Here is a 26,966-nt window from a genome sequence, read left to right as displayed (position 1 = left end):
CTGTGAAGTAGACTAACATAGCTCCACTGTTCATGTAAGGGGGTGATTTTTGCTGATCTTCCCCTTCTCCAGAAGCATTCCATGCAACCAGGAAGTAGGTCCCTGAGGAATGCATGACACTCAGTGACTTACTTCAAGGTTGCACAAAGCAGGTCTGGGGAAAGGAGCATTGGTTACTTACTGTGAAAGCTTCTTCTTGCTGTTGGATTTGAGGATATCTCACATGGGTTCTCCTTCCCACATGCTCCAGAGGCAGGACTATGTAAATTAGATAAAGATTGTAAGAGCTTGGGAAGGAGAACCCCACCCAGTTCTTGATAGCCAGGTCCAGCAGGGGTGGGGGGGAGAATTAAGACCCAATCCCCATAAGGTAAGAGAAAATGAGATCCGTAAAAGAAAAAACAACTTGAAGGCCAAAATAAAAGTAACTACAGGTTGCTTACCTGTAACTTTGGTTCTTCTAGTAGTCATCTGTCCTTTTACACCAATGGCTATACGCCTGCACAGAGACCTCATCGGAACCTAACAAGCTCAATTCTCCTGCTTTGGGCGGGAACCCCGCCCCCAGCCGCTATATACAGCTGCGCCACTCAACATCCCCTCAGTCATGGAGACCCAGTGGGTCCTTCGACCTTCAGTAGACCCAGTGGGGAGGACGGGAGGGAGTGTAAAAGGACAGATGACCAGTGCCCGTGGAAGTCATAAGAGCGGACCCAGACGCCAGGAGTTTAGACTGCGTTTGAGCAGCTCCCGGTGGGGAAGTCAAGGTGGATGGGCAGAGTGTGTCCTCCATTAGGGCTACCTTCAGCCGTGCCGTTCTATTCTTGAGGGTTTGACGTGAAAAAGTTTTACATATAGAGCAAGAGGAGTGCTCTTCTCCAAGGCAGAAAAGACAAAGCTGGTGGCCATCGGTTGACGGGAGCCTTGCTCTGCAGCGGACACACCTTTTTAGGGTGGTTTTTTCCCTCACAGAAACACTCATGAGCAATAGATTCCACCTTTATCTGAATTTCTCTCTCTCTCTCTCTCTCTCTTTTTTGAGGGGTAGTCTGAAAACAGTACTGGGTCAAGCCGAATAGAAAAATCAGGAGGAGTGTTGAAAATGTTAGACTTGCCAGGAGGCGCTGCCATTCTGAGGTTGGTCCGATAAAGCCTGTTTTATTCTTTTTGTGATGGGGTAAGATAAGAATGGCCGTTTAGTCCTTAGGTCGATTTGGATTTGAGCAAAATACTACAATTTCTTTCCCAAGGAGCTACAAAGTGTCTGAGGTCCGAACGCATCAGCGGTCAGGAAGAAACTGAGCAACAGACGCCTAACTGCCAAGAGAGGTACTGCACGGCGCATGCAGAGGCAGTTAAAAGGCATCAAGTGGAGCTAATGAGTACTACCCGAAGCAGTCCTGCGCAAGTGCAGAACCCATTTTTATTACTGTTGAGGCCTAACTATCCAGATCCAAAGTTACAGGTAAGCAACCTGTAGTTCTTCGACATGGTCTCTGTCTTTTACACTAATGGGCGTATAACAAGCTAGCACCCAAGGAGGAGGGAACAAACTGACACAATATATAACCTGCCAGAAGTATTTATTTCAGAAACAATTACATCAACTGAAAATGGACTGCAGAACACTCCTGCCAAACATAGCATCATTCCATGCTCTGGCATCAATAGCATAATGACGGATAAAGGAGTGGGGCGAAGCCCAAGTAGCTGTCTGACAGATAAGTGTCCAAAGGGACCACACGATCAAAGGCAACAGAGGCTACCATGGACCTAACTGAATGTGCCTTAATGGTAGCAGGCAACAGTTTGCGTGCTAATTTGTAACAAAGTTTAGTTCAATGTTGAAACTATCCACCTAGACATGGACTGAGCAGAAACTTGTATACCTTTATGCGGTCCATCATATAGAATAAACAGAGAAGGAGGTCCATTCTGCTGACCTCCAGACATAGAAGGATAATGCCCTCCTGACGTCCAAATGATGCAACCTGCGCTCTGCATCAGAGGAAGGGTTTTTGAAAAACACAGGCAAAGTGAGTGGCAAGGAACGATGGAACATGGAAACCACCTTCGGAAAGAATTAGACATCCAGCCTGAGTACCAACTTGTCCTTGTGAAACTGTAGGTACGGCGGATCAACCCTCAGGGCCCGTAATTCACTCACCCTCCTAGCGGAGGTGATGGCCACCAGGAAGGCAACTGTCCATGTCAGGAGACAGGGGTCAATTGAGGCCAAAGGCTCAAAGGGAGGCTGTAGCAATCCAGCCAAAACCACTGACAGGTCCCAGGCCGGTGACATAACAGGGTCGTCCGGGAAAACATGGGACAATCCTTTCAGGAAACCTTTAACTAATGAGTCCTTAAACCAGGAAACCTGGAGGGCTGGCGAATGCAACACAATGGCCACCAAATGTACCCTGAGAAAGGAGAGCTTCAGACCAGACTCTTTCAGGGATAGCAAATAGGTACAAATATCCTGAACGCATGGGTTAAGTACATCCAACCCATTCCGAGAAGCAAAGGAACAGAAACGGGTCCACTTATATTCATGACTTTCACCTCAACGGCTTCATGGCCACCAGCAGAATGTCTCTGAGCCTCACTGGGAAGTCGGTAGGATCTTCCAGGCCGTCAGGTGCAGGGACCAAATGTCTGGGTGGAGCACCTGTCCCTTTCCTGCGACAGCAGCTAAGAGAGTGTGGGGAGGTGCACCTAAGTCACTGCCAGCCACCTCAGAGCCGCAAACCAAGGCCTCCTGAGCCACCAGGGGGCTTTCAGGATGGCCCTAGCACAGTCCACCTTCAGTTTGCGCAGAACACTTGGAATGAGGGGGAACGGAGGAAACAGGTAAAGGAGGGGACTTGTCCAGGACAGGATGAAAGCATTGCCCCGTGAGCCTTCGCCGTCCCCTCCCCTGAAGCAATAGAGGGCACATTGAGCATTGTCCCGAGATGAAAAAACATCTAGAGCCAGAGCACCCCAAATTGCAAATATGCCCCAGAGGACACCCCAGTCCAAGGCCCATTCGTGGGAGACCGTCGTCAGCCTGCTCAATGTGTCCGCCTGGACATTCAGGGACCCATGGATGTAAACCACATGAGGTGACACCGCATGCGCCACACACCAATGCCAGAGGTCTAGTGACAGGAACAGAAGTCTCCTCGAAGTCGTGCCTCCTTGTCAATTTATATAGACTTTTGCCATTGTATTGTCCGTCTGGATTGTCACCAAGCAACCCGCAAGCACAGGCAAGAAACCCTTGAGCGCATGGAATATGGCCAACAATTCCAGATAATTGATGTACTGACCTTTCTCCTTTGATGGCCAATGGCTGCTCAGGAGAAACCCATCCAAATGAGCACCCCAACCTAGCTCCGGCGTGTCGGTCGTAGAGGGAGCCAAAGTTCAGATGATGAGTCTCGACCCACCATGCCGCAGTCGTTCGCACTCACCGAGGGGGCGTGTGCTCCAAATCAGCCGAGTCCTGAAGAGGGTCAAACACGTCCAGGAATCACCGTTGAATGACACACATCTGAAGGCACACATGAGGGAGCACATACGTGGTGGCAGTCATATGTCCCAAGAGGCACTGCACCGAGTGCATGGTCTGCGGCCTTCCAGCCAGAAAAATTCAGGCCAGCTTTATGAGCATTCTTATGTGGGCCTCCAGGAGAAAGACCTTCTCTAGACTGGTATCAAAGATCAGCCCTATAAATTGTACCCTGCGGACCGGCTCCAGCTGGGACTTCTCAAAATTGATCTGGAAGCCCAGATTCTGCAGGGTAGCTATGACTGAGAACCTCCAGGGCAGCTTGCCTGGAACTCGCCAGGATGAGCCAATCATCCAGAAAAGGCAGGATCTGTATCCCTTGTTCCTGCAGAAAGGCCAGGCATTTTGTAAAAATGCCTCGGTGCCGTCGTGAGACCAAATGGCAAGGTCTTGAACTGGTAAGGGATCCCCCCATCTGGAAACGCAGGAAGTGTCGATGGTAATACACGTCTTTCAAGTCTAGGGAGACCATCCACATGTCTCTTTCTAGAAGGGCCAGTATAGTCAGTTCCAACAACATTTGGAAATGCCTGTACACCAGGTGCTTGTTCGGGGCCTGGGGGTCCAGTATAGGATGCTGACCACCATCCAGTTTCAGAATGACAAAGTACCAGGAATAGAAACCAGGGCTCTCCGCATTTGCGACCATTTCTATCACATCTTTCGAGAGGAGAGCAGAGACCTCTTTGTCCAATTCCGGAGTAGACGTAGTCACAACCCACAATGTGTGGTGTCCTGCAGAATGCGAGAGTGTAACCCATACGTATGACCGTGAGGACCCACTGAACTGCGGTCACCCTGTCCCAATTTGCTGCAAATGGAGCCAGGCGGGTCCAAAAGGGCCCACAGTCATTGTTTCTTTTGAAAAGTATTCGTACTCTGTTTCCGAAAGGCCAGTTTACTAGGTTGGAACATGGACTTGTATCGAGACTGGAACTTGTTGCCACAAAAGGAACATTCTGAATAAGTTTGTTGTTGTGAAGGGGTTTTTGGTAGCTGATAAGGAGACCACCTGGATGGCCTCTGAGGCTTAGGGGCAGAGGAAGAGTAAGACATCGACTTAGCCGTACTCCTCAGCTTCTGGACCTTCTGTAGCGTGTCATCCATTTGTTCTGCAAAGAGGCTAGAACCCTCAAAGGGAAGATCTTCAATCCTGGCGTGGGGCTCATAGGTCAGACCGGACAAAAACAGCTAGGCATGCCTCCTGAGAGCCACGGACGTGGCCATAACTTTGGCTGCACACTCTACAGAGTGTCTAGCCGAGTAAAGCTCCTGTTTCACCACCTGAACCACTTCGCAGAGAAAGGATTTAGCTGGGTCATGTTTGTCTTGTGGCAGGAGATCCAAAAAGGGGGCTACCTTCTCCCACAAAAAGTGGTTGTACCTGGCATTGTAGGCCTGGTAATTAGCCACCTGTAAGTGGAGAGCTGAAGCCGGGTAAAGCCTCCTTTCAAAGGACTCCAATGCCCTGCCCTCCTTATCACTGGGTGCAGAATGATTGTGACCTCTGGACTTCTGCAGAGATGCCTCCACCACAACGGAGTTAGGGATGGGATGATTCTTCAGGAAAACTGTATCATCCTGCAGCTGTACCCTGTAGAAGTTCTCCAAGCACCTGTTGGGCTGGGAGAGTGTTGCCGGCTTTTTCCAATGCCCTTGCATGACCCCCAATAATGCAGTGTTAAGGGGCAGAGAGGCCAGTACCTTAGCTTACACATCAATAACGGGTCCAATTCCCCTTTCCGCTGCATACCAAGGCTCACACCCAGGGCAGAGGCCATGCAGGCCATATATGTAGAGTATTGTTTAAGGTCCTCTGATGCAGAAACGGGCTTAGAGTCCGATTGAATATCTAGAGGGGAAGACCCCAAGGAAACAGCATCCGAGCCTGGAGAGCCAGGTTTGCTCTCACTGTCCGACTCAGGAGGCGCTAAAGAGTCCTGGGCCAAAGCCAGCAAAACAATAGGGGAATCTGCTTGGTTTTCCAAATTGTCTGGTATCGAGCTGTCGGGCTCCACTACCAGTGCCTGGGTAGGTTTCGAAGCCTGAGGTCGAACCAGAGCTTCAGCAGGTGAACCACATCACTCAGGACAGTCTCAAAGGCACCTTTGAGGAGAGCGAGAACGAAGCCTTCCTTCAGAATGTGAAGGGGGCTCGTGCCAATCGCGACCGGTCTCGGCTTTGCCATAAGCAAGTTCCTCTCGGTACCGAGACCCATACCGGGTTTCCCATCGTCTGAATAGTCCACATGATAGTCCATGGGGTAAAATCTATAAGCACCCAAGTCTTGGAGCCAAACAACATAAGAGGAGGGTTCTTCAACAAAGGGGGAATTTCATGCAGGTATACAGTACCAATCCACCTAAATAGGCTCACAATGGTTCCAGTCCCGACCACGCATATATTCGGAGGAGTGTTCTTCCAAGTCCCAACGTGTGCTCTGATCCCTAGGAGGGAGATGTTCCGGGCGCCTCAGAGGGGATGAACGACGTTGAGGCAGCCAGGTAGCATTCCTGGCAGGTTGGTCCGGTGAATAAGGCTCCTCATTGGAGTTAGCGTATCCACGCTCATTGGTTGCTACTGACAGTTCCCGACCCGTGTGGGAGCAGTCAGGGTAGGAGACCTCTCAGCCAGCGGCGAGCTAGGCCAAACAGAGACCAAAGTGCTTCGTATCGGAGGGGCCAGTAGCACGGCCGGGTGACCATGGGATGCTTGGTCCTGTCCCGAAGCCAACTTCAGTTTCTTGGCCAGCGGGGCCTCCAAAGTAAGATCTGGTGTGGGCTTCTTCTTCTTAGGAATAGGTGGAAAGTGTTGACCCGTCGGCAGATTCAGGGGCAACTTCGGCTTCTTCGGTATCAGTACCAAGGAGATCAGGGAAGGGTCTGGTATCACAGGCGTAGGATGCTTAGGCAAGTCGTCTAATGGCGCCAACGGGAGCAATACCATTGAGGGGTCCGAGACAGGTGCCAGCGAAACCAGTACTGAGGCCAGGAGTTCAAGCTCCATAGGAATGAAGTCCGATCGCTCCGAATGCATCGAAGAAGCCATCCTGAACGACTGCTTCAATGATAAGGCCTCCAACAAACAGAGAGCCAAGTCCCACAGGGCAGTGCGCACAAGAGAAGCCCTATTTTTTCGAGCCTGTTTCGTAAACCTCTGGCAGTGAATACAGGTCTCAACAATGTAGGATTCCCCCAGGCAGGGAAGACACTAAGTATGAGTATCAGGGGAAGAGATCTTAGATCCACAATGAACACATTTCTTGAAACTCTTTGTGCCCGGCATAAACACCTCAGGCCGGCCGGCCACCAAGCAATGTCCCAGCCGGGACCGGAACCATGGAGATATGGGGGTGGGGGACAATTAAAATTAAAACGCTAAGAAAAAATGCTTCTGTGCAAAATAAAGAAAATAAAGAGAAAGAAGCAGGGAGAAAACAACACGAGGATACGGTACTAGTCCTACTCGTTGCCGAGCTGCAGATTCCATGACGTCTACTGAAGCGCGGACGATGAAGACTGAGGGGATGTGGAGTGGTGCAGTCGTATATAGCGGCTGGAGGTGGGGTTCCTGCCCAAAGCAGGAGAATTGAGCTTGTTAGGTTCTGACAAGGTCTCTGCGCAGGCGCATAGCCCATTGGTGTAAAAGACAGAGACCACATCGAAGAAACAAGGTGTCCTCCGCAAGCATATCTGGGAACACAGATGGATGAGTCAAGATGTCCTCAAATGCAGCAGCAAGAAGAAACATGAAGGAACAGGCATGTAGGTACGTCCCCCACCGAAGGAAGAGATACATAGTTTGGGAGTGCTGCTCGACCCTGGTCTCACTCTGGTTTCTCAGGCTGAGGCTATGACGGGGAGCGCTTTCTATCAACTTTGGTTGATACGACAGATGCATCCATTCCTTGAAGATAATTATCGCAGAACTGTGGTGCACTACCTGGTAAGCTCTAGGCTTGAATACTGCAATGCTCTCTACGTGCGGCTGCATTTGTATGTAGTTCAGAAACCTCAGCTGGTCCAAAATGCAGAAGCTAGATTGTAGGGATGTGCAAATTGATTTGGGTACAAATCAATTTGTACCCGAATCTATCTGATTCGGGTTATTTGGAGACAAAACAAATCACTCCTGTGGTCTATTGGTTAGATTTGGGTACAAATCAAATCATGCCTGATTCTATTCGAATCTATTCGAGATTCAGATCCTGCCAATTAATTCCCCCAGATTCCCAACTTCAATTTTTTTTAATAAAAGCTAATCTCTAGCCCTTGTAGAAGTGGAGTTATGGAGCAAAATGTGTGGTCACTATTTTTCAGGTGTTTGGATTCTTTGCTGTATAATAACTTTCCCTCAATGAATCCCTATGAGGATTCATTACACACCTTCATTTCTTCTATTCATTTTGACTGTCTTTTCAACAGTGCCAACTGTCAACTGCCATGTGCCAACTACACCCCACTCCCACCTGCAAGGCACTGGGGTATTACTCAGTTTACATTCTAGGATTTTTTTCAAGTGTTTGGGCTCTTTGGTGTCTAATAACCATTCCTCACAATGAATCCCTAGGAGGATTCATTACACACCAAAGTGTCTAAACACCTCAAGAATTCCTAAAAATATAAACTGAGTACCCAGTGGCTTGTGGGGTAGTTGGAACATGGGATGGCACTAATTCTCCACCCCCACCTGCAAAGCAGTGGGATAAAAATGAACAGAAGAAATGAAGGTGTGTAATGAAGACACCAAAGAATCTAAACACTTCAAAAATACCTAAAAAATAAACTGAGTACCCTAGTGTGGGGGTGTGTGTAGTTGACACATGGCAGTTGACAACTGGCACTGTCCAATGATAGTCAAAATGAACAGAAGAAACGAAGGCGTATAATGAATCAGTAGGGATTCATTATGAGGAAAAGTTCTTATACACCAAAGAATCCAAACACTTGAAAAATAATGACTGCACATTTTGCTCCATAACTCCACTTCTACAAGGTGGAAACTTAGCTCTTTTGGGTTTTGTATTTTTAAATGAAAGCTGGGGATCCGTTTTAGGGTTAGGATATGGCATCTTCGAATCCCCATTGTTTCCTATGGCGCAAATGTTCAAAAACAGTAAAAAACTAAAAAAAATCATTAAAAATGAACCACTGCCTTGAAATTTGGGTGGTTGGTGGCACCTATGGGGACTTACCCACCAACCAAATTTGGTGTCCCTAGGACCTGGTTAAGTGGTCCGAATCGGTCCAAATCCAAAGCAAAGCAAATACAAATCAAATCTGGGGTGATCTGGAGGGGGTAGATTTGGATACAAAACAAATCAGGGGTGATTTGTTTGGGGCACAAATCAAATTTAAAAAATCAATTTGTGTACGTCCCTACTAGATTGGTCTCTGGGGTTTCTCAGATATACCATATTATGCTTGTTTTTAAAACAAATGCATTGGCTGCCAATAGGTTTCCAGGCAAAATATAAAGTGCTGGAAATTACCTTTAAAGCCCTAAACATCTTAGGACCAAGTTAGCTGGGAGAGTGCCTTCTTCTGCATGATCACCATTGCACATTAAAGTCATCGAGCTAACCCCTGCTAACTTGGCAAAGAGGCATCCTTTAACGTAGTGATTCTCTTTATTTAGCAGGGGGAGAATAACTGGCCCTATTCACCCCCAGCACAGTACCTCCAGTGACTGTTGCTGGTGTCTATCTTATGTTTCTTTTAGATTGTGAGTCCTTTGGGGACAGGGATCCATCTTATTTATTTATTATTTCTCTGTGTAAACCGCCCTGAGCCATTTTTGGAAGGGCAGTATAGAAATCGAATAGATCATCATCGTCATCATCATCATCATCATCATCAGAGAGTGGTGTGTGTCTTCAGATGCCACCAGCTCGACTGATGATGACTCAGAGTGGGCCTTCTCTGTTGTCGCTCATGGGCTGCAGAATGTGATCCCTATAGACATTCATGGTTTAACATCTTTGCCAGCTTTTTTAAAAAGCCCTGAAGATGCTTTTTTTTAGCTTGGCTTTTAGTAATATTTGATTGTTTTAAATTGTTGTTTTGACAGTTTGTTTTATTTTGTCTTTATTTTAAATATTTTTGTGAACTGACTAGAGCCTTTTGAGTCAAGTGGTATATAAAACAACTAATTAATCAATCAATCGATTAACATGGCTCACTCGCAAAATAAAAGTCCATACAACTGCATTTTGAATTACCATATTTAGATTATATTATTATTCTCTTGTTTACACAGTCAGACAGGTGTTATTGACTGGTTTGTTTTATCCAGACATCGAGTCCTTCCCATGGACCTAGGATGGCTGAATTTTATTGTCAATGTTGTTATTGTTATAGATATCGTCGCAGAATATAGGCTGTTCCCAGTAAAGCTGCTTTTTGTAATTGGCCGATGGTGATTTCTGTGGGCCCTATGGTGTTGAGGTGCTCTTTAAGGTCTTTTGGAACTGCACGCAGGGCGCTAATTACCACTGGGATTATTTTGGTCTTTTTCTGCCACAGCCTTTCAATTTGAATTTGTAGATCTTTGTATTTTGTTATTTTTTCTATTTCTTTTTCTTCTATTTTGCTATCCCCTGGTATTGCTGAATTAATAATAATAATAAGAATGGCAACTTGAAGAAAGAAACAGAGGGTTTAATACTGGCTGCACAAGAACAGGCACTAAGAACAAATGCAATAAGAGCAAAAGTCAAAAAATCCACAACAAACAGCAAGTGCCGCCTTTGTAAAGAAGCAGATGAAACCGTGGACCACCTAATCAGCTGTTGTCAAAAGATCGCACAGACTGACTACAAACAAAGGCATGACAAAGTAGCAGGGATGATACACTGGAACATCTGCAAAAAATACAAACTACCTGTAGCCAAAAATTGGTGGGACCATAAAATTGAAAAAGTTGAAGAAAATGAAGATGTAAAAATATTATGGGACTTCCAACTACAAACAGACAAACATCTGCCACACAATACACCAGATATCACTGTAGTCGAGAAGAAAGAAAAACAAGTCAAAATAATCGACATAGCAATACCAGGGGATAGCAGAATAGAAGAAAAAGAAATAGAAAAAATCACCAAATACAAAGATCTACAAATTGAAATTGAAAGGCTGTGGCAGAAAAAGATCAAAATAATCCCAGTGGTAACTGGCGCCCTGGGTGCAGTTCCAAAAGACCTTGAAGAGCACCTCAACACCATAGCGGCCACAGAAATCACCATCGGCCAATTACAAAAAGCAGCTTTATTGGGAACAGCCTATATTCTGCGACGATATCTATAACAACAGCAACAACACTGACAATAAAATTCTGGCATCCCAGGTCCTTGGGAAGGACTCGATGTCTGGATAAAACAAACCAGTCAATAACACCTGTCTGACGATGATGATGATGATGATGATGTCTATTTACTAAATTCTATTCAGCATTCCTGAAAACCAGTTTCAACATACAGTGAGATAGAAATTCACTGTTCAATCTTTAAAATGTAAATCTTAACAGAATTTAAAGTAATTTATAACAATGAAAGCAAAAATAGTCCTTACATGTTCATTTAATGCATTTTTCTTAGATTCCTTTTCACTCTCAGTCTCTGAATCTGAAAGTTCTTTATAGCATTTTTTGGCTAGTGCTGCTCTTCTAGGTTGTTTTGATCTAGTAGGCTGTGCTTTTTTTTCAAAATCATTGTCACTTTGATTTTTAGGAACAGGAACCTTAAGAGAAAAAAATCTTGAACATTGTATTAAATGTTAAGGATGATGTATTCATGTATTACCGTATTTTACGGACTATAAGACGCTACGGACTATAAGACGCACCTTAATTTTAATCCAGTTTTTCAGAGTTTTAACATATTAAACTGTTAAAACATATAAGACGCTCCTGAATTTTGGCGGATATTTTTCGAGGAAAAAAGTGAGTCTTATAGTCCATAAAATACGGTAAATATTGGCTGGCACGTTGCACAGTCTTATGAAGGTGGGGCAAGAGCTCCATCCTTACAAGGAGTGACTTAACTAAGCGCATGAGGCTTGTTTCACAGTGCTGGGTGGGCAGAGAGGGAAGTGATTTTTGCTTCTCTTTCCTCTCTGTAGGAGCCCTTTTTCTGTCAAGGAATATGCCCATGAGGCTCACACAGTCCTCATGGTCAGATCCCTGGACACAGTCAGATCCCTGGGTTTTGTGGGAAGGGGAGAGAAGTAAAAATTGTTCTCCCTGGCCCTCTGAGTTCTGTGAAACAAGCCCATGGGCTCTGCCCTTGCAAGGCTGCACAGCATGTCAGCCACTGACTTCAGCAGGACACGCAAAAAGAGCTCACAAAATAATATTAACAGTGAGGAATCAAACACCTTGTTCATAGAATCAGCAGACTTACAAAGTACAATACTTGGTTGCAGACCACCTTGGTGCACTAGACGTTCACTTCTCATCACCCACTGGAAAATTTCTGAATGCACAGTAAATGGGGCTTGGCAAATCACAGTGGGATGGGGTTGTCAGTTGGGAGGCTGGAACTACAATGGTTCAGGGACACCAATAAGCTTCATACAGCAGGTTGCACAGTAGTGTATAATAGCACATCGCAAGAAAGTGACACTATGGCCAGGATAAAAATAACGGGATAATTAGTTTTGCATATGCCCAAAGAAGGCCCTGGACAGGTCTTTCTCAGACAGCAGTTCCCCATGTTTCACAGCAGACTGAACTGATTTTGTTTAAGTGGTCAATTTATTAAAAGGGTATTAGTAAAACATATTAAGTGCTTTTTCATGTTAGCAGATTCAGTCTCAATGCTTCTATGCAATAACATCTGAAAAGCTGGTATACCTTGTTTTTTGTTTTCTTTGGTGGAGACATTTTCCTTATGTGTGAAGTCATGGGGGATTTTTCTAGGGGGAAAAGCATTAATTAGAGGGGAAAGTCCATAATTCATACTGCCCAGTTATATTCTACTTCAGTGTTTAGAATAAGTATTTAAATCTTCAAATAATCTTTTCAGTCATTACTAAAACCTGTCCCAGATCACATCAAAATAGAAATATGAAAGATAAGTTTAAATGCAAAATCAAAACACCTAGATTTCAATGGTGATTGGTGAATCCAAATGCAAATCCCCTCCCTATCCATCATTCAATTCCCTTCAAATCCTGGTTTATTGATGTTAGTCATCACAAGCTTGGACTTTCAAGCTTCTGTGATAGATGGTCTGCAAGTAGTTTTTTTAACTTTGCATTGTTGAAGCATTTTAGGAAATAAAGTCCAAACATGGTTCTATATCACCTTCAACTCCAGAAATTAATCATCAGGCTTGTTTTAAGCATACCAAACACAACATGTATAAATTTTGTTATAAATAGCTTACTTGCTTCCAGAGTTTTAGATTTCTTCTGTTTTCTGGCTCTGCTGTAGTCTATCACCTGAGGTTTAGGTTTTCTATTTGATTCTCTCAGCCAGCTAATATCTGTCATTGCATCATCACCTCTATATTCTGTGTCTGTGTCGCTAAAAAGGTGTTGCTTATTTTTATTTGTTCTGTTCTACAAAACAAAATAACACTAATAAACCATATTTGCAATCAGATTTTTAGGAGCCAATGCAGATTAGTAATGACTAAATCACACAGAAGTCAACAAATTAGTAATCCTGACTGATTTAAATCCCCATCCAAGGGACTTTGTCATGACAAATATAGACACTGAGACCACCGATTGCACATGGTATCTCTTTATAGTGTGTGTGGGGGCACTTTCAGATGCAACACAGAAGCTCGGATGAATTACAGCATTCTGTTTGTTTTTCCATCTGAATGTACCTCCCCAATTCAACTGCGGTTAAATTTGGCCAAACAAACCGACCTTTGTAACCAAGGTGTGTAGTTGGCTTGTTTGTTTTAAGCGTGGCTAAATCTGCCATCGCATTTTGTCCAAACCAGTCCCTAGGCTTTATTCTTGCTTTGTTGTAAAAAGGATGGAACAGAGCAGCACTGGGTGAAGGCAGGGTGTTTGGGGGCAAAGAAACTACCAACAGACAAACAAACCACACTGCTGCCTATCACCCGTGGAGGGAATTCTCTGCTTGTTTTAAGAAGCTTATGGTGTCTGTAAGCACCCAGAGAGTGTCAAGCCCATGTAACTTGAATCTCAAGGCAGTAATTTTGTAGTTTCAAATATGTGTCATATTGAACTGCTATGTTTCATATCAGTGGCATGATAGTGGCAGTTTCATTATCATTAGTTCAAGAATTTAGAGCTAATTATCCAGAGCTGATTAGCTAGACCCATGCCATGGCTTTAGGGCAGGCTATGAGGCTGAGACGGCCTTGATCGGCCTAACAGATGACTTTCACCAGGGAATTGAAGGAAGGAGTGTGATTCTGTTGGTTCTTTCGGATCTCTCAGGCTTTTGATACCATCGGCCATGGTATCCCTCTGTATCACCTGAGGGATTTGGGGATAGGAGGCACTGTTTTACAGTGGTTCCGCTCCTATGTCTTGGGTAGATTTCAGATGGTGGTGCTTAGTGACAGTTGTTCTTCAAAATAGGAACTACTATATGGAGTCCCTCTGGGCTCCATTCTGTCACTAATGCTTTTTAACATCTCAATGAAACCGCTGGGTGAGGTTATCAGGGGATTTGGTGCCAGGTGTTATCAATATGCTGATGATACCCAAATCTATTTCTCCTTGTCACCAATATCAGGAAATGGCATTAGTCCATTAATTGCCTGCCTAGAGGAAGTAATGGGCTGAATGAGGGATAATAAAGTGAAGCTGAATCCAAGCAAGACGGAGGTGCTCATTATTAGGAGCTGTAATCTGCAAGATGCAATTGAACTTCCTGTTCTGGATGAGCTAACACTCCTCTAGAAAAAGAGGGAGACAGGGTGAAGACTGGAGCCTAAGGGGGTGGATCCTCCGATGGGGGGAGGATCAACCCCGTCAATCCGAGGAGACACTCCCACACTGAGGAAGAATGACCTAAAAAAAAAGGTTGCTCACCTGTAACTGATGATCTGGTAGAGATCCGTCGACATCCATAAGAGAGGGTTCTGTGCCTGCGCAGGAAAACCCATGGTAGCCATGCCTCAGCTTGCCGAAGCGTCCAAGCCCCGCCCACACACAGAGCGTGCTATTTAAGAGCGGGCTGGATGCGACGTCCCTCAGTTCTTGAATGACCACCGCGGAGGACGACCGTCGTGTAGACAGGTGAGTTCAGGCTTGATGAGCAGATTGATGAAAAGCAGCAGCAGCAGCAGCAGACCAGCATGCCCATAGCCAAGCAACACTACTGCAGAGGGGAAGGTCGGGAGGGTCTTATGGATGTCGACGGATCTCTACCAGATAATCAGTTACAGGTAAGCAACCTGTTTATCTGGATCGAGATCCGTAAACAGCCATAAGAGTGGGTGTTTAGCAAGCTCCCTATGGAGGAGGGTGCAGTAGTGCTATTGCAACACCCGTTTAAGGATGCTTCTCCCGAAGCTAGCTTCTGCAGCAGAGTGCACGTCTATGGCGTAGTGCTTGACGAAGGGGATATTGGAAGACCAGGTAGCTGCTTTGCAGATATCCAGGAAACTAACTCCCGACAGGTGCGCTGCTGAAGAAGCATAGGCCCGAGTAGAGTGGACTTTGATGGCTTCCATTAGCATTTTGCGCTGCAGCTTTTAGGTGAGCAAGATCAGGTCAACCAGCCACCTGGACAGGCGCTGCCTCGATATGCACAAACCCTTGGTAGGCCCTTTATAAGAGACGAAGAGGTGCATAGTGGAGCAAAAGTCTTTTGTCCTGGCCATGTAGAACAAGAGGGCCCTGCGCACATCCAACGAGTGCATGGATCGTTCCAGAGCTGACTGTGGATTCCGGAAAAAGGTAGGTAAAATTATGTCCTGATTTAGGTGAAAGTTAGAAACAACTTTCGGTAGAAAAGAGGGGTCTAGACACATGTGGACCTTATCCTCATGAAAGGTTGTAAATGGGGAATCAACCCTCAAAGCCGTGAGCTCGCTAACTCGACGTGCCATGGTGATGAGGAATGCTGTTTTTAGGGAAACCAACTTCAAGGGGGCCATGGCCATGGGCTCAAAGGGCTTCTGTGTAAGTGACGAGAGTACCAAGGACAAGCTCCATGGTTCCACTGGTGTTTTCACAGGAGGGTAGGCGTTGGAGAGGCCCTTTAAGAAGGCCTTACTCAGTGGATGTGAGAAAAGCTTCTTGCCATCACAGCCTGGGTGTCTGGATGAAAGGGCTGCTAGATTAACTCTCAGAGAAACATTAGCTAAGCCTTGAGACTTCAGGGTAGATAGATAGAGAAGCACTTGTCTGACTGAAGCCCTCCCAGGTAGAAAACCTCGGGATTTTGCATAATGTCTGAAGTGTGTCCATTTTTTGGAGTAATTTCTTCTAGTAGAGGCTTTCCTTTGGTTCAATAGGATGTCGTTCAAAAGCCTATTTGCCAGGCTGTCAGACGGAGTGTCTGCACATCCGGGTGAAGGACATAGCCCTCGTCCCTGGAGAGAATGTCCGGTTTCAGCGGAAATTGGTGAAACTGGTTCTCGGACAGTCTGCGTACCTGTGGAAACCAAGACTGTCTTGGCCACCACGGCGTCACCAGAATACAGGCTACTGGATGTGACAGGAGGCAAGCCACGACTCTCGCTATGATCGGTTGTGGGGGGAACATGTATGGTGTCTCCTTCGTCCAGTCCAGCTGGAAAGCATCCCTTAACGACTTGGGGTTGTGACCTGCCCTGGAGCAGAAGCGTGCGCACTTCGCATTTTTTGAGGTTGCAAAGAGATCTATTGTTGGCCGCAGCCACCGAAGAAAGAGAGGGTCGAGATATCTGGAGCTGAGTTCCCATTCGTGGTGGTCCTCCAGGGGAAAGACGTGACTCAGATCGTCCGCTAAGACATTGTCCTGACCCTTGATATGAACTGCCATTGGGTAGATCCGGTGTTGGATGCACCAGTGCCACAATTAAACACCCAGCGCAAACAAGCTCCGGGATACTGTCCCACCCTGGCGGTTTATATATGCCAGTGCCATTGTGTTGTCCGGCTGGATCTGAACATACGCACCTTCCACAATTGGTAAGAAGGCTCACAAAGCATGAAACACTGCTAGCAACTCCAAAAAGTTTGGCTTAAGGTACATCTCCCTTGGGTCCAGTGGCCCTCGCAATGCGCCCCCCCCCAACCCAGCAGGGAGGCATCCATTGTCAGCCATATCATTGGTACCGGAGGATGGAAGAGAACCCCTTCCTAAAGGTTCCTGCTGGTTGCCCACCAAGAGAGGGACCGTAGGACTTGTGATGGTATGTGCAGTCGTTTCCTCTGGCTGTGTCTCTCCGGATGGAAGACCGAGAGAAACCATAGTTGCAATTTGCGCATTTTCAGGCGGGCATAGTGGATCACAGAATTGCAAGAGGCCATGAGGCCCAACAAGCATTGGATCGATTGTGCTGGCTGTATCGGCTGTTGCTGAAAGGAAGTCACTAGATCGCATATACACAGGTATCTTTCTTCCGGTAAGTATGCCCTTTGGTTTACGGTGTCTAGTACTGCACCTATGTAGGATGCTATCTGCATCGGTCTGAGGTGGGACTTTTTCCAATTCACCTGGATGCCCAGGTCATGGAGGACCGACAGTACAAAGTGGATCTGAGAAAGTAACATGCTTTTGTCCTTTGATGTTAACAGTCAATCGTCCAAAAAGGGGTTAATCGTGACCCCTTGAGTCCTGAGGTAAGCAATCACTGCAGCCACACATTTTGTGAAGACCCTTGGCGCAGTGGACAGGCCGAAGGGCAATACATTGTATTGGAACACTTGGTGGCCGACCGTGAAATGTAAAAACTTTCGATGGTGTGGAGATATATTGACGAGAAAATACGCGTCCTTGAGATCCAGCGTTGCCAAAAAACACTCCCCTTGAAGGAGAGGAAGTATTTCTTGCAACGCCATCATCCTGAACTTTTTGACGTGAATGAATTTGTTCAGTTGGCGAACGTCCATGATGGGGCGGATGCCCCCATCCCGCTTTGGAATTTGAAAGGGAATAGAAGCCATCCTGTCTGTCTGCCCACTATCTATCGCCCCCTTCTCCAAGAGTTCCTTCACCTTTTCTAGAAGGGTCGGTGATGAAGGAGTGAACCTCATTCCCATGAAACATGGTACCGTCTTGAATTCGATGGCATACCCCGAAGATATGATCTTCAAGACCCAGCGGTCTGATGTTATGTGGTGCCATGCGGGGGCATGGTGAGACAGCTTGATGGTCAGCTGCGATTGATGTAAGGGGACCCCCGCTGGCGGGAACGGGTAGAGGAGAGGTGATGGTGGGCGGACTGAGTCTTCAAAGACGCTTCTGGTTCTCCGAAGTCTTGGGATGTTGGGACTGGTTGGATTTGAATTTGTTTTGGTAAGTCCGCCTGTGGAAGGGCTGGTAGGACTTCCTATAATCTTTCCTTTCCTGGATACGGAATGAGGGGCAGTGCCTGAAGGTCTGATGGTATCTGGATGAACACGTGGACGATGAGGGCTGTGTCGTAAAAGTCTTTGCTGTAAACTTAGACTTCTTGAGCTGTTCCATTGTAGAATCGGTTGACTCACTGAACAGCCCTGAACCACTGAAGGGCAGGCCTTCAATCTTATCTCTCATGTCAAGTTGCAAAGATGTAGAACGCAGCCAGGCGTGCCTGCGAAGAGTGATGGCAGCCGCCATTGCACGCGATTCACTTTCTGCAAGATGTTTGGCTATGCTTAGCTGGCACCTGGTGAGGTCACCGGTGGCCTCTAAAGTCTTTTGGAACTTCACTTTGAATTCCTCTGGGGACAGGGAGTCCAAATCCGGTAAAAGGTTGTCCCACAAGGAATGGGTGTACTTTGCATTGCACGCTGAGTAGTTAGCTACTTTTATCAACAAGCAAGCAGTTGCATAGAATTTCCTCCCTAGTACATCTAATTTGCGGCCTTCTTTCTCTGGTGGCACGGTTTGACGTTTCCCTGATTTTGAAATGGTGGCGCAGTCGATCACTAGGGAGTTTGGCACTGGGTGTTTCAACAGATAGGTGTTATCCTTCTCTATCACCCGGTAGAGGCTCTCAAGCCTCTTGGAGGTTGGAGTGGAGGAATGAAGTACTTCCCAGGCGCATTTCGCTGCTTGCATGATGACAGGAAGCATTGGAAGGGCTACAGGAGCAGTAGACTGTGACCGAAGCATGAAATTGTAGACTGGATCGTCGATGGTTGCTAAATCAGAGCGGAGGTCAAGGCCCAGGGCCTCCACCATGGTTCGGACATGTTTATGGTAAGCTTTAAGCTCCTCGTTGGGGGAGACACATACATTGAGTGCCACATCTGTGTGGGGCTCTATGGGAGTGTCCTCACCGGCTGGATCCGATTCAAAATCGGAAAAGCCATAATGTTCCGACGAACTTACAGGAGATGATGGCACTACAGTTTGTGTCTCCACAGTCGTAACTGGGGCGGTATCGAGGGATGCAGTTTGTGTCGATACCAACCGCATCAATGGTGGCTTGGTTTGGGTGAACTGGTGTACCACAGACAGTGAAGTGGTCTGGGTCGCTGCGGATGAATAGGTGGGTATGTGGATCGGACGCTGTTGAGCGGAAATTTGCGTCACCTGTCTCGCTGGTGGTAGCGGTGTAGAAGGTCTCCACGGGCGGACAGTGTCGCTGACTGGAGAAGTGGTGGTAATTGCCGGACCCAAACCTGGTACATGTGGAGGGGCAGAATGGAGGTAACCGCAGGTGTGCCACGGCAGTGGGGTGTGCAACTGTGCTGCGGTGAGAGTAGACTGAGGCTGCACTGGAGGATCAATGTCTGAAGCAGGAAAACCTTGAAACGTCGAGGTCGAAGGTATGCTAGCAGAGGAATCAAGCATAGAGAGCAGCGTGTGCGAGGTGGCCGCAGGGAGACCTACATCGTTGTCATCGGCATCGAGATCGACATCAAAGGTAGGCATCGGGGACTGTCGACACGGTGTCACCTGCCTCGATGCCGTGACTTCTGGCGTATGCAGAGCAGAAGGCAACGATGGTTGAAGCACTTTTGGCATTGGTGGAGAAGATGCGACCGGCGTCGATGCCGGGGATAAGGAACGTGTCTTCTACATCGATGGTTCTGGGGCGCTGATCGGTCCCAAATGCAGTGGTTGCTTTGATACAGTGCTTGGGAAAGTCATCTCAACATCGAGGTTGGAGGAGGTACCAGAGCCGATCCCTGTGTTTCTGCTGGGGAAGGAGTTCGGTCCCGAGTCAAATCAACGAAACATTGGCGCTTATGGCCCAGTGTCGGGGGAGCCGGTGAAGCCTGTCGTTTTGTCAATACCGAACGTCCATGCTGCGCACTACCCTCAGGGTCACTTTCGGTAGACGATGAGATACGTTGAGCGGACCTCAACATTGTAGGCGCCGAAGTCGATGTCGATGTCTTCGATTTATGGGAAGCCGAAGGCGAGTCGTGCACTTGTGACGGTGTTAACATCGGTGTCGAAGGATTCAAATTGTGAGGGGTCGAAGACGAGCCGTGTGCTCACATCGATGTCGAGGTGCGGCTGGAAGTTGAGGGGCCTTTACCCAACAGTTTTCCCAGTGATGTGTTCAACGTTGATGGGAAAGGGCGGGGAGTGCCCAGCGTCGATGGGCTTAGCACTGCATCATAAATCGCCACTCTGAGGTGAAGTGCCCGATTTTTCCGAGTCTGCTTAGAAAACAACTGGCAAATCTTGCATGAGGTGACATTGTGTTCCTCCCCCAGGCAAATCAGGCACAAATTGTGCAAGTCTTTAGAGGGGAGTTTGGCTTTACAGCCCTCACACCTCTTAAAAGACTTCCATTCCTCAGACATCATGCAAAGAGTGGTCAGGTCCGTTCCGGGGTCAAAGCCAGTCGTAACATGTCACACAGTCCGAGTTAAGTAGGAGAGTAGGTCGCTAGCCGAAAATGGGTCAAACGAAGTAATCAGTCCTCTTTTTTTTTTTTTTAGAATGAATCAAGAAGAAAAAATAAGAACTCACGAGGGACTTTCCCAACAAGAGAGGTGGCAGACCGAGGTCCAAACGCTAAGGCTGTCGGAAAAGAACTGAGGGACGTCGCGTCCAGCCCGCTCTTAAATAGCACGCTCTGCGTGTGGGCAGAGCTTCGACGCCTAGGCAAGCTGAGGCATGGCTACCGCGGGTTTTCCTGTGCAGGCGCAGAACCCACTCTTATGGCTGTCGATGGATCTCGATCCAGATCAATAGTACACCAGCTGGTAACTTCCAGGCTGGCAATGCACTCTATGCAGAGCTGCCTTTGTACATAGTTTGGAAACTTCAGTTAGTTCAAAATGCAGCAGGCGTATTGGTCTCTGGAGTATCCTGGAGAGACCACATTATACTTGTTCTTAAACAGTTGCACTAGCTGCTGATATATTTCCAGGCAAAGTACAAAACGCTGATTATTACCTTTAAAGCCCTGAATGGATTAGGTCTGGTTTAACTGAGAGAGTGCCTTTCTCTATAAGATCCCCACCTCTCATTAAGATCATCAGGAGGGATCAGTCTCCAGGTGCAACCAGTTCATCTGGTGGCAAACTGGGATAGGGCCTTCTCAATTGTTGCCCCTGGGATGTGGAATGCGCTCCCCATGTATATAAGAGGATTATCTTTCTTGGAGACCTTCACGAGAGCCTTAAAGACTCATCTTTTAGCCTGGCTTTTTATGATATTTAGTTTTACTTGTAATCTGGTTTAAATGGTTTTTAATTTTTTTAAAATTGTTTTATGTGTTTTTAATTTTAATGTAAACCACCCTGAGCCACTTTAGGAAGGGGTGAACGAATGAATGAACGAATGAATAAAAATGGAAATGGAGAGAGAGCTTCAAGTACAAGTTCATTTAAGCAGTGAAGATCACAATCTTTAAAACAACAAAGGGTCCTGAGACACCTTCAAGACTAAGTATTTTATTGTGAAATAAGATTTTGTCAGTTAGGTCCCGCTTTGTCAGATGCATGCATCTCAATTCCATGCATCTCATTTGAGTTGTGTGTGTGTGCGCGCACACACACATGCACATGTGTGTAAGAGTAAACAGTAGGTTTCTCAGGTTTCATTGCTGAGCCCAAATATATACAAGAAAATAACAATTGGTGACATCCTAACACAGCATGCATGTAGCAAAAGAAGTGCACAGCTACATACAGCTGTGCATTCCAGACTGAAGTAGTGTGGGAGCTGGGCGTGGGGTGTTCTTCTGAGGCACTGCACAAGCACCCACACTGCTTTAGTCTGGACTGTAGCAACTGCATGTGCTCTTTCTTTGCTGCACGTGTGCTGTGTTACCCAGAATGTTGGCCAATATGATCCATTCACAACAGTAGTGATAAATGACTACTTTTAAAGATGCATTGTCCTCATAACCTGTGGAAGCTGTTGCATTCTTTATATGAGGTCTTTATAGAATAAACTTCGTGTAAAAAACTGGAAGATTGGATTAAGAGGGTTGTTGTTTTTTCAATACCTTTATGTCTTGTTTCTCTTGGGTTGTGCTTTCTCCTTCATGATCATGATTCCTAAAACAAATTAAAATAAATAATGTATATAATAATGATTATGATAATATGTAATAAACAACTGAAGTAAATATTATATTTGGATTAATTTGCATTCTGCCTACTTGAATGTCTGGGAAATGACCACTCTAAATTGTAAATGTATCCTGTAAGTCTTAGGGGTTTCTTTTTTAACCTGCTTATATGTTTACTTATAGTCTTACTATCAACAAAATTATAACATAATTAATTTTGATCTAATGGTTTTTCCACTGACAGAAATATGCTCTCAGTAAATATAGCAAACAGTAAATATGCTTACATTTTCTTTGAAAGGTTTGAAGTAGCTTCCAATTTTGTAAGATGAAATTCTTGAATCTAAAAGTGTAAATAAGAAAAAAAGAAGAAAAAGAAAGAAAAAACTCAGATATAATTGTCATTGATTGTAGTTATTTTTTCTGTCTCATTTGCAAAGATTATTTCACCACAGATTTGAATTTTTTGTGATGAAATTTAGAGATAGACTATACAGTTCTACAAGGGCAATAGAGATTTAGTCAAAATGACTGCAAGCATAGGAAATAATAACAATTTTTACTATTTTACTAATAGTAAAAACAGGTTACTCATCTGTAACATGATCTGAAGGTGATCTGTTGTCAGTCAAGAAAAATGGGTTACTGAGCCTGTCCAGGGACCTTCCAGATGGATTAATCAGCTCCTTTCTAGCGCCCCTCCCTGCCATGCATGTGTTCAGTGACTTCCTTTTCTCAGCAGTCAGGCACCATTTTGATTCAGTTTCTTGCAGATCCGCCTTATGTTCATACGATCCTGAACTTGTCCAATCAAGTGACCAAACAAGTAAGTCAGCCTTGTCCTTTAAGATGCTGCTGCGGAGAGGTACGGGTGAGTCTCTTGACTGACAACCAATCACCTCCACATCATGTTACAGGTAAGCAACCTGTTTATCTGGAAATGATCCGTTGTCATCATGAGAAATGGATGACTAACCAGCTTTCTCCCCCATGGCGGAGGGTGCAGCTGTTCAACCCACTAATCCAGAACTCTCTTGAGTACATCTCTTCCAGATTTGGCCTCAGAAGCCATATGTATGTCTATGGCATAATGCTTTATAAAAGGTAAATATGTAGACCATATAGCAGCCGCACACAAGTCCTTGAAGTGAAGACCAGATAAGTCTGCAGTGGACATAGCGTACGCTCTTGTGGAATGTACTTTTACCAACTTTGGAGGCTGTTAGTTCTGTAATTTGTACATTAAGAAAATGAGTTCCACCAACCAATGTAATAATCTTTGCCTGAGCAAATTAGAGGGGATTCATGGTGTTTCATTGAAAATCTCATTTGCTATCATAGAATCCACACTCAGAATACCTCAGAAACAACAGAACCCTGTACCCCATGGGTTAGAAACCCATGGGGGTGGTTGGCACCCTATGTGCACTACACTACCACTCGCTCTGGGCCACCCCAGCACCCCCCAAGTGCACTTATGGGGCTGCTGAAAGCTCCATGTATACCCTATGAGGAAAAAGCTTAAAGACGTGTAATCTTCAACAATTTACCAAAAATCAGCCCTCTGCCCAAATCCTTTGAAAAAATTCAGGTAGCTTCCTTGCCCCTACCTGGCACAACCAACAACCCCACATTGCTCTAGGCCACCCCTTTGCCCCCCACGTGAGGCTATACATTTGCTGACACCTCAATGCTTCTTTATGGAGAAAAACCTTAAAGACGCGTAAACTTCAACAATTCCCCAAAAATCAGCCCTCTGCCCAATCACTCTGAAATTGGGGTGGTAGCCTCCACCCATTAGGCACTACCACCCCACCCCAATCTTTTTGCCCAGATCCCACGCTATGCCCCCGATCTGCCCCAAATACACTAAAACTTCAAAAATTCCCCCAAAATCAGCCCTTTGCCCAATTCCCCTGAAACTTGGGTGGTAGCCTCCACCCATTGGGCACTACCACCCTACCCCACTATTTTGCCCCTGGGACCCGTTTTTCCTACCCGAATCAATTCGGATTCAGATTTAATCCAAACCCGAACCAGGGGTGATTCGGGAAGCCCATATTCAGGCACAGAACAGAATGAGGGTGATTCGGTTCGGGTCCCGAACCAAATCACTGAAAACCCGAATTGCACACCCCTACGCATAACCACTTGTTACGGGGGAAAATGTGTATATAGTGAATCTGGCCATAAAGTGGTTTTTTGTTCGTGGCCGATGCAAACATATCCATCTGAGGAACACCCCACAGGTTGGTCAAGCGATCCAGACATGCTTGCTTCAACTCCCACTCGTGATGTTGTTGGTTCTCCAACGTCCTACTCAAGTCGTCCGCCAAGACGTTCTCCATGCCCTTGATGAGGATGGCAATCAGGTAAACATTTTTGGACATGCACCAATTCCACAGTTGTGTGCTTAGAGTACATAGAGAGTGTGAAACCGTGCCGCCCTGATGACTGACATAGGCAATCGCCGTGGTACTGTCCATCCATAACTGCATGACAGTGTTCTTTATTAAAGGTGCAAAGGACTTCAGTGCCAGATATGCCACCATCAATTCTAGGAAGTTGATGTGCATCCTTTGTTGCTGTATTGACCATGATCCTTGAGCTTGATGATGTGATGACTCCCATGGGGGTTGTGGAGGAGGATTCCTCAGATGAAGACCCAGAGAAGGGGGGGCAGGTTGAAACTCTGGTCAACTCAGCAGAGCCAGAGCTGACAGTCTTGCAGGCCCCTCTGCCTCCTTCCCTCCCCCCTCCTGATGAAGGCTCCAAAGTCATTGAATTCGAGGTGACTGCTCCAGATCCCCGACAGCAACGTTTGGCCAGAGTACAGGCTCAGAGGGAGAAACACCGGAGATCAGAGAGGCTGGACAGAATGAACAGGTGTTCCAGCTCTGACCCGGCTGCATCTTCCTGACAGGGCTTAGCTGCAGTGTTGGGCAGGACTCTCAGCACACTGCCTATTTAGAGGAGCCTGAAAGATGGGTCTGTGCTGGAAAAAATGTACGTGGTGACCAGCCCTTACCGTGAGCAACCTGGACCTGCAAATCTGGACCTGTTTGTTGTGACTGACCATGATTCATGTTCACCCCTGATCCTGATGACTGTGGAATCCCCAGTACTAACCTGCAACATTTTGTGACTATGCTTTGTCTCTGTTCCTGTCTGTCGGCGTCGGCTTCCCCTTCCCCTCTGAAAAGAGTTGTTTCACAGCTGCTGGGCAGTCAGCCAATGCAGGTCATTACAGATGAATCCCACAGTGTGCACTCCCACCCCGACAGAGAGGCATCCATTGTGACCCATTGCGTTGAGGTTGGAGGATCTAAAATCACTCCCTTTAGAAGATTCTCACTCACCTTCCACCATCTTAGAGATTTTAGAACAGGCGGGGGAATGTCTAGTAGCATCCGTTGACTGTTGATGTTTGGGTGAAACAATCGCACATAGTTGCTGTTGATGCATTCACAGCCGAGTGTAGAGGACTGTTGCCTTGCACAAGGCCATCAAACTGAGCAGCTTTTGGATCTGATTGGCCCGTTGCCAAGGTTGGTCCTTGAATAGATTTACAAGAGCGTAGATTTGTTGGTATTCATCCAGTGGCAAATACGCCCTTTGCACATCCAAGACTGCCCCAATATAGTCTATTGATTTGGCTGGTTGTAGCTTCAGTTTGGCCCTATATACCTGGACTCCCAAGTCTTCTAACAGTTGTAAGATATATTGGATTTGTGACTCCAACTCTATTGCGGTGCACCAGCAGTCTGTCATCCAGGAATGGGAACACGATGATCCCTTGTGTTCGCAGATAAGCTATGATCGCCGACATATACTTTGTTAACAGCCTCAGCGTTGTAGATAAGCCGAAGGGCAGGACTCTGTACTGGAACGCTGAGTCTCCTATTGCAAACTGCAAGTACTTTCAGTTGTTGTGTTGAATTTCAATATGAAAATATTCATCCTTGAGATGTTACATAGCAAGCCACTCCTCCTTGGTGAGTGACATTGTCATACAGAATTTGTATGTATCGACAAACTCCTTTAGGGCTTCAGAGATCCATAATTGCCCTGATTCCCCCGTCCCTCTTTGGAATAAGGAAATAGCACAAGTAGAATCCTTTCAGCAGGCCTGTCCACTGAACTGGTACTATCATACCTTTCTCTAACAAAACCTGTACCTCTTGCCACAACATTGGAATTGGGGGAGTAATCTTCATACCCTTGAAGCTTGGCAAAGTTTTGAACTTGATTGTGTAACAAGTGTTGATAATCCTCAAAATCCAATGGTCTGATGTTATCTGGTGCCATGCCAAAGCATGACTGACCAATCTGATGACACTCTTTGGCAAAGGAGTAGTTATTGCAGGCATGCCACTGACGGCACTATAAACCTTATGGTCCTGATATCTGAAACCAGCATGCTGATGGTTATAGTTACAGTAGCGGGAGGGACCCTGAGTTTTAGAAGCAGCAGTTGAAAAACTTTTGGCTGTAAACTTTGTTTTTTTTAACGTTTCTAGTGTTGTGTCTGTGGATTCACTAAAGAGACCCTTTCCGTTGAACAGTAAATGTTCAATCCAGTCTCTCATGTCATTTTGCAGTGTGGTAGAGCACAACCAGGCATGATGCCTGAGAGAAACTTCTGTGATAATTGTCCTGGACTGAGTTTCTTCCAGGTGCTTGAAAGTGCTTAACTGTTGCCTGGTAAGTTCTGCTGACCTATTAAGCACTTCGTCATATCTCTTCATAAACTCTTCGGGTTTCAGCATAGCAACTTCCTTTTGCAAGGAATCCCAAAAACAA

At 46.1% G+C, this 26,966-nt stretch overlaps 1 protein-coding gene across 5 annotated transcripts in view; it reads right to left on the bottom strand.

Annotated features, from left to right (window-relative positions):
- Nucleotides 1-26,966, bottom strand: part of SYCP2 (synaptonemal complex protein 2) — a 173,825-nt gene that overhangs the window by 52,079 nt on the left and 94,780 nt on the right. For 4 of the 5 annotated variants that reach the window (XM_053245388.1, XM_053245387.1, XM_053245385.1 and 1 more), the window contains exons 28-32: nucleotides 22,451-22,506; nucleotides 22,098-22,149; nucleotides 12,939-13,113; nucleotides 12,404-12,465; nucleotides 11,122-11,289 (exon numbers count right to left, since the gene is read on the bottom strand). In XM_053245388.1, the coding sequence (XP_053101363.1) occupies nucleotides 11,122-11,289; nucleotides 12,404-12,465; nucleotides 12,939-13,113; nucleotides 22,098-22,149; nucleotides 22,451-22,506 (513 nt within the window). The remainder of the gene's footprint in view (nucleotides 1-11,121; nucleotides 11,290-12,403; nucleotides 12,466-12,938; nucleotides 13,114-22,097; nucleotides 22,150-22,450; nucleotides 22,507-26,966) is intronic. The other variant, XM_053245390.1, reaches the window with a different exon arrangement.

This window comes from Hemicordylus capensis, chromosome 4 (assembly GCF_027244095.1).
Source record: "Hemicordylus capensis ecotype Gifberg chromosome 4, rHemCap1.1.pri, whole genome shotgun sequence".
NCBI lineage: Eukaryota > Metazoa > Chordata > Lepidosauria > Squamata > Cordylidae > Hemicordylus > Hemicordylus capensis.
The sequence above is the reverse complement of the archived record's forward strand: the minus strand, read 5'-3'. Positions and strand labels throughout refer to the sequence as shown.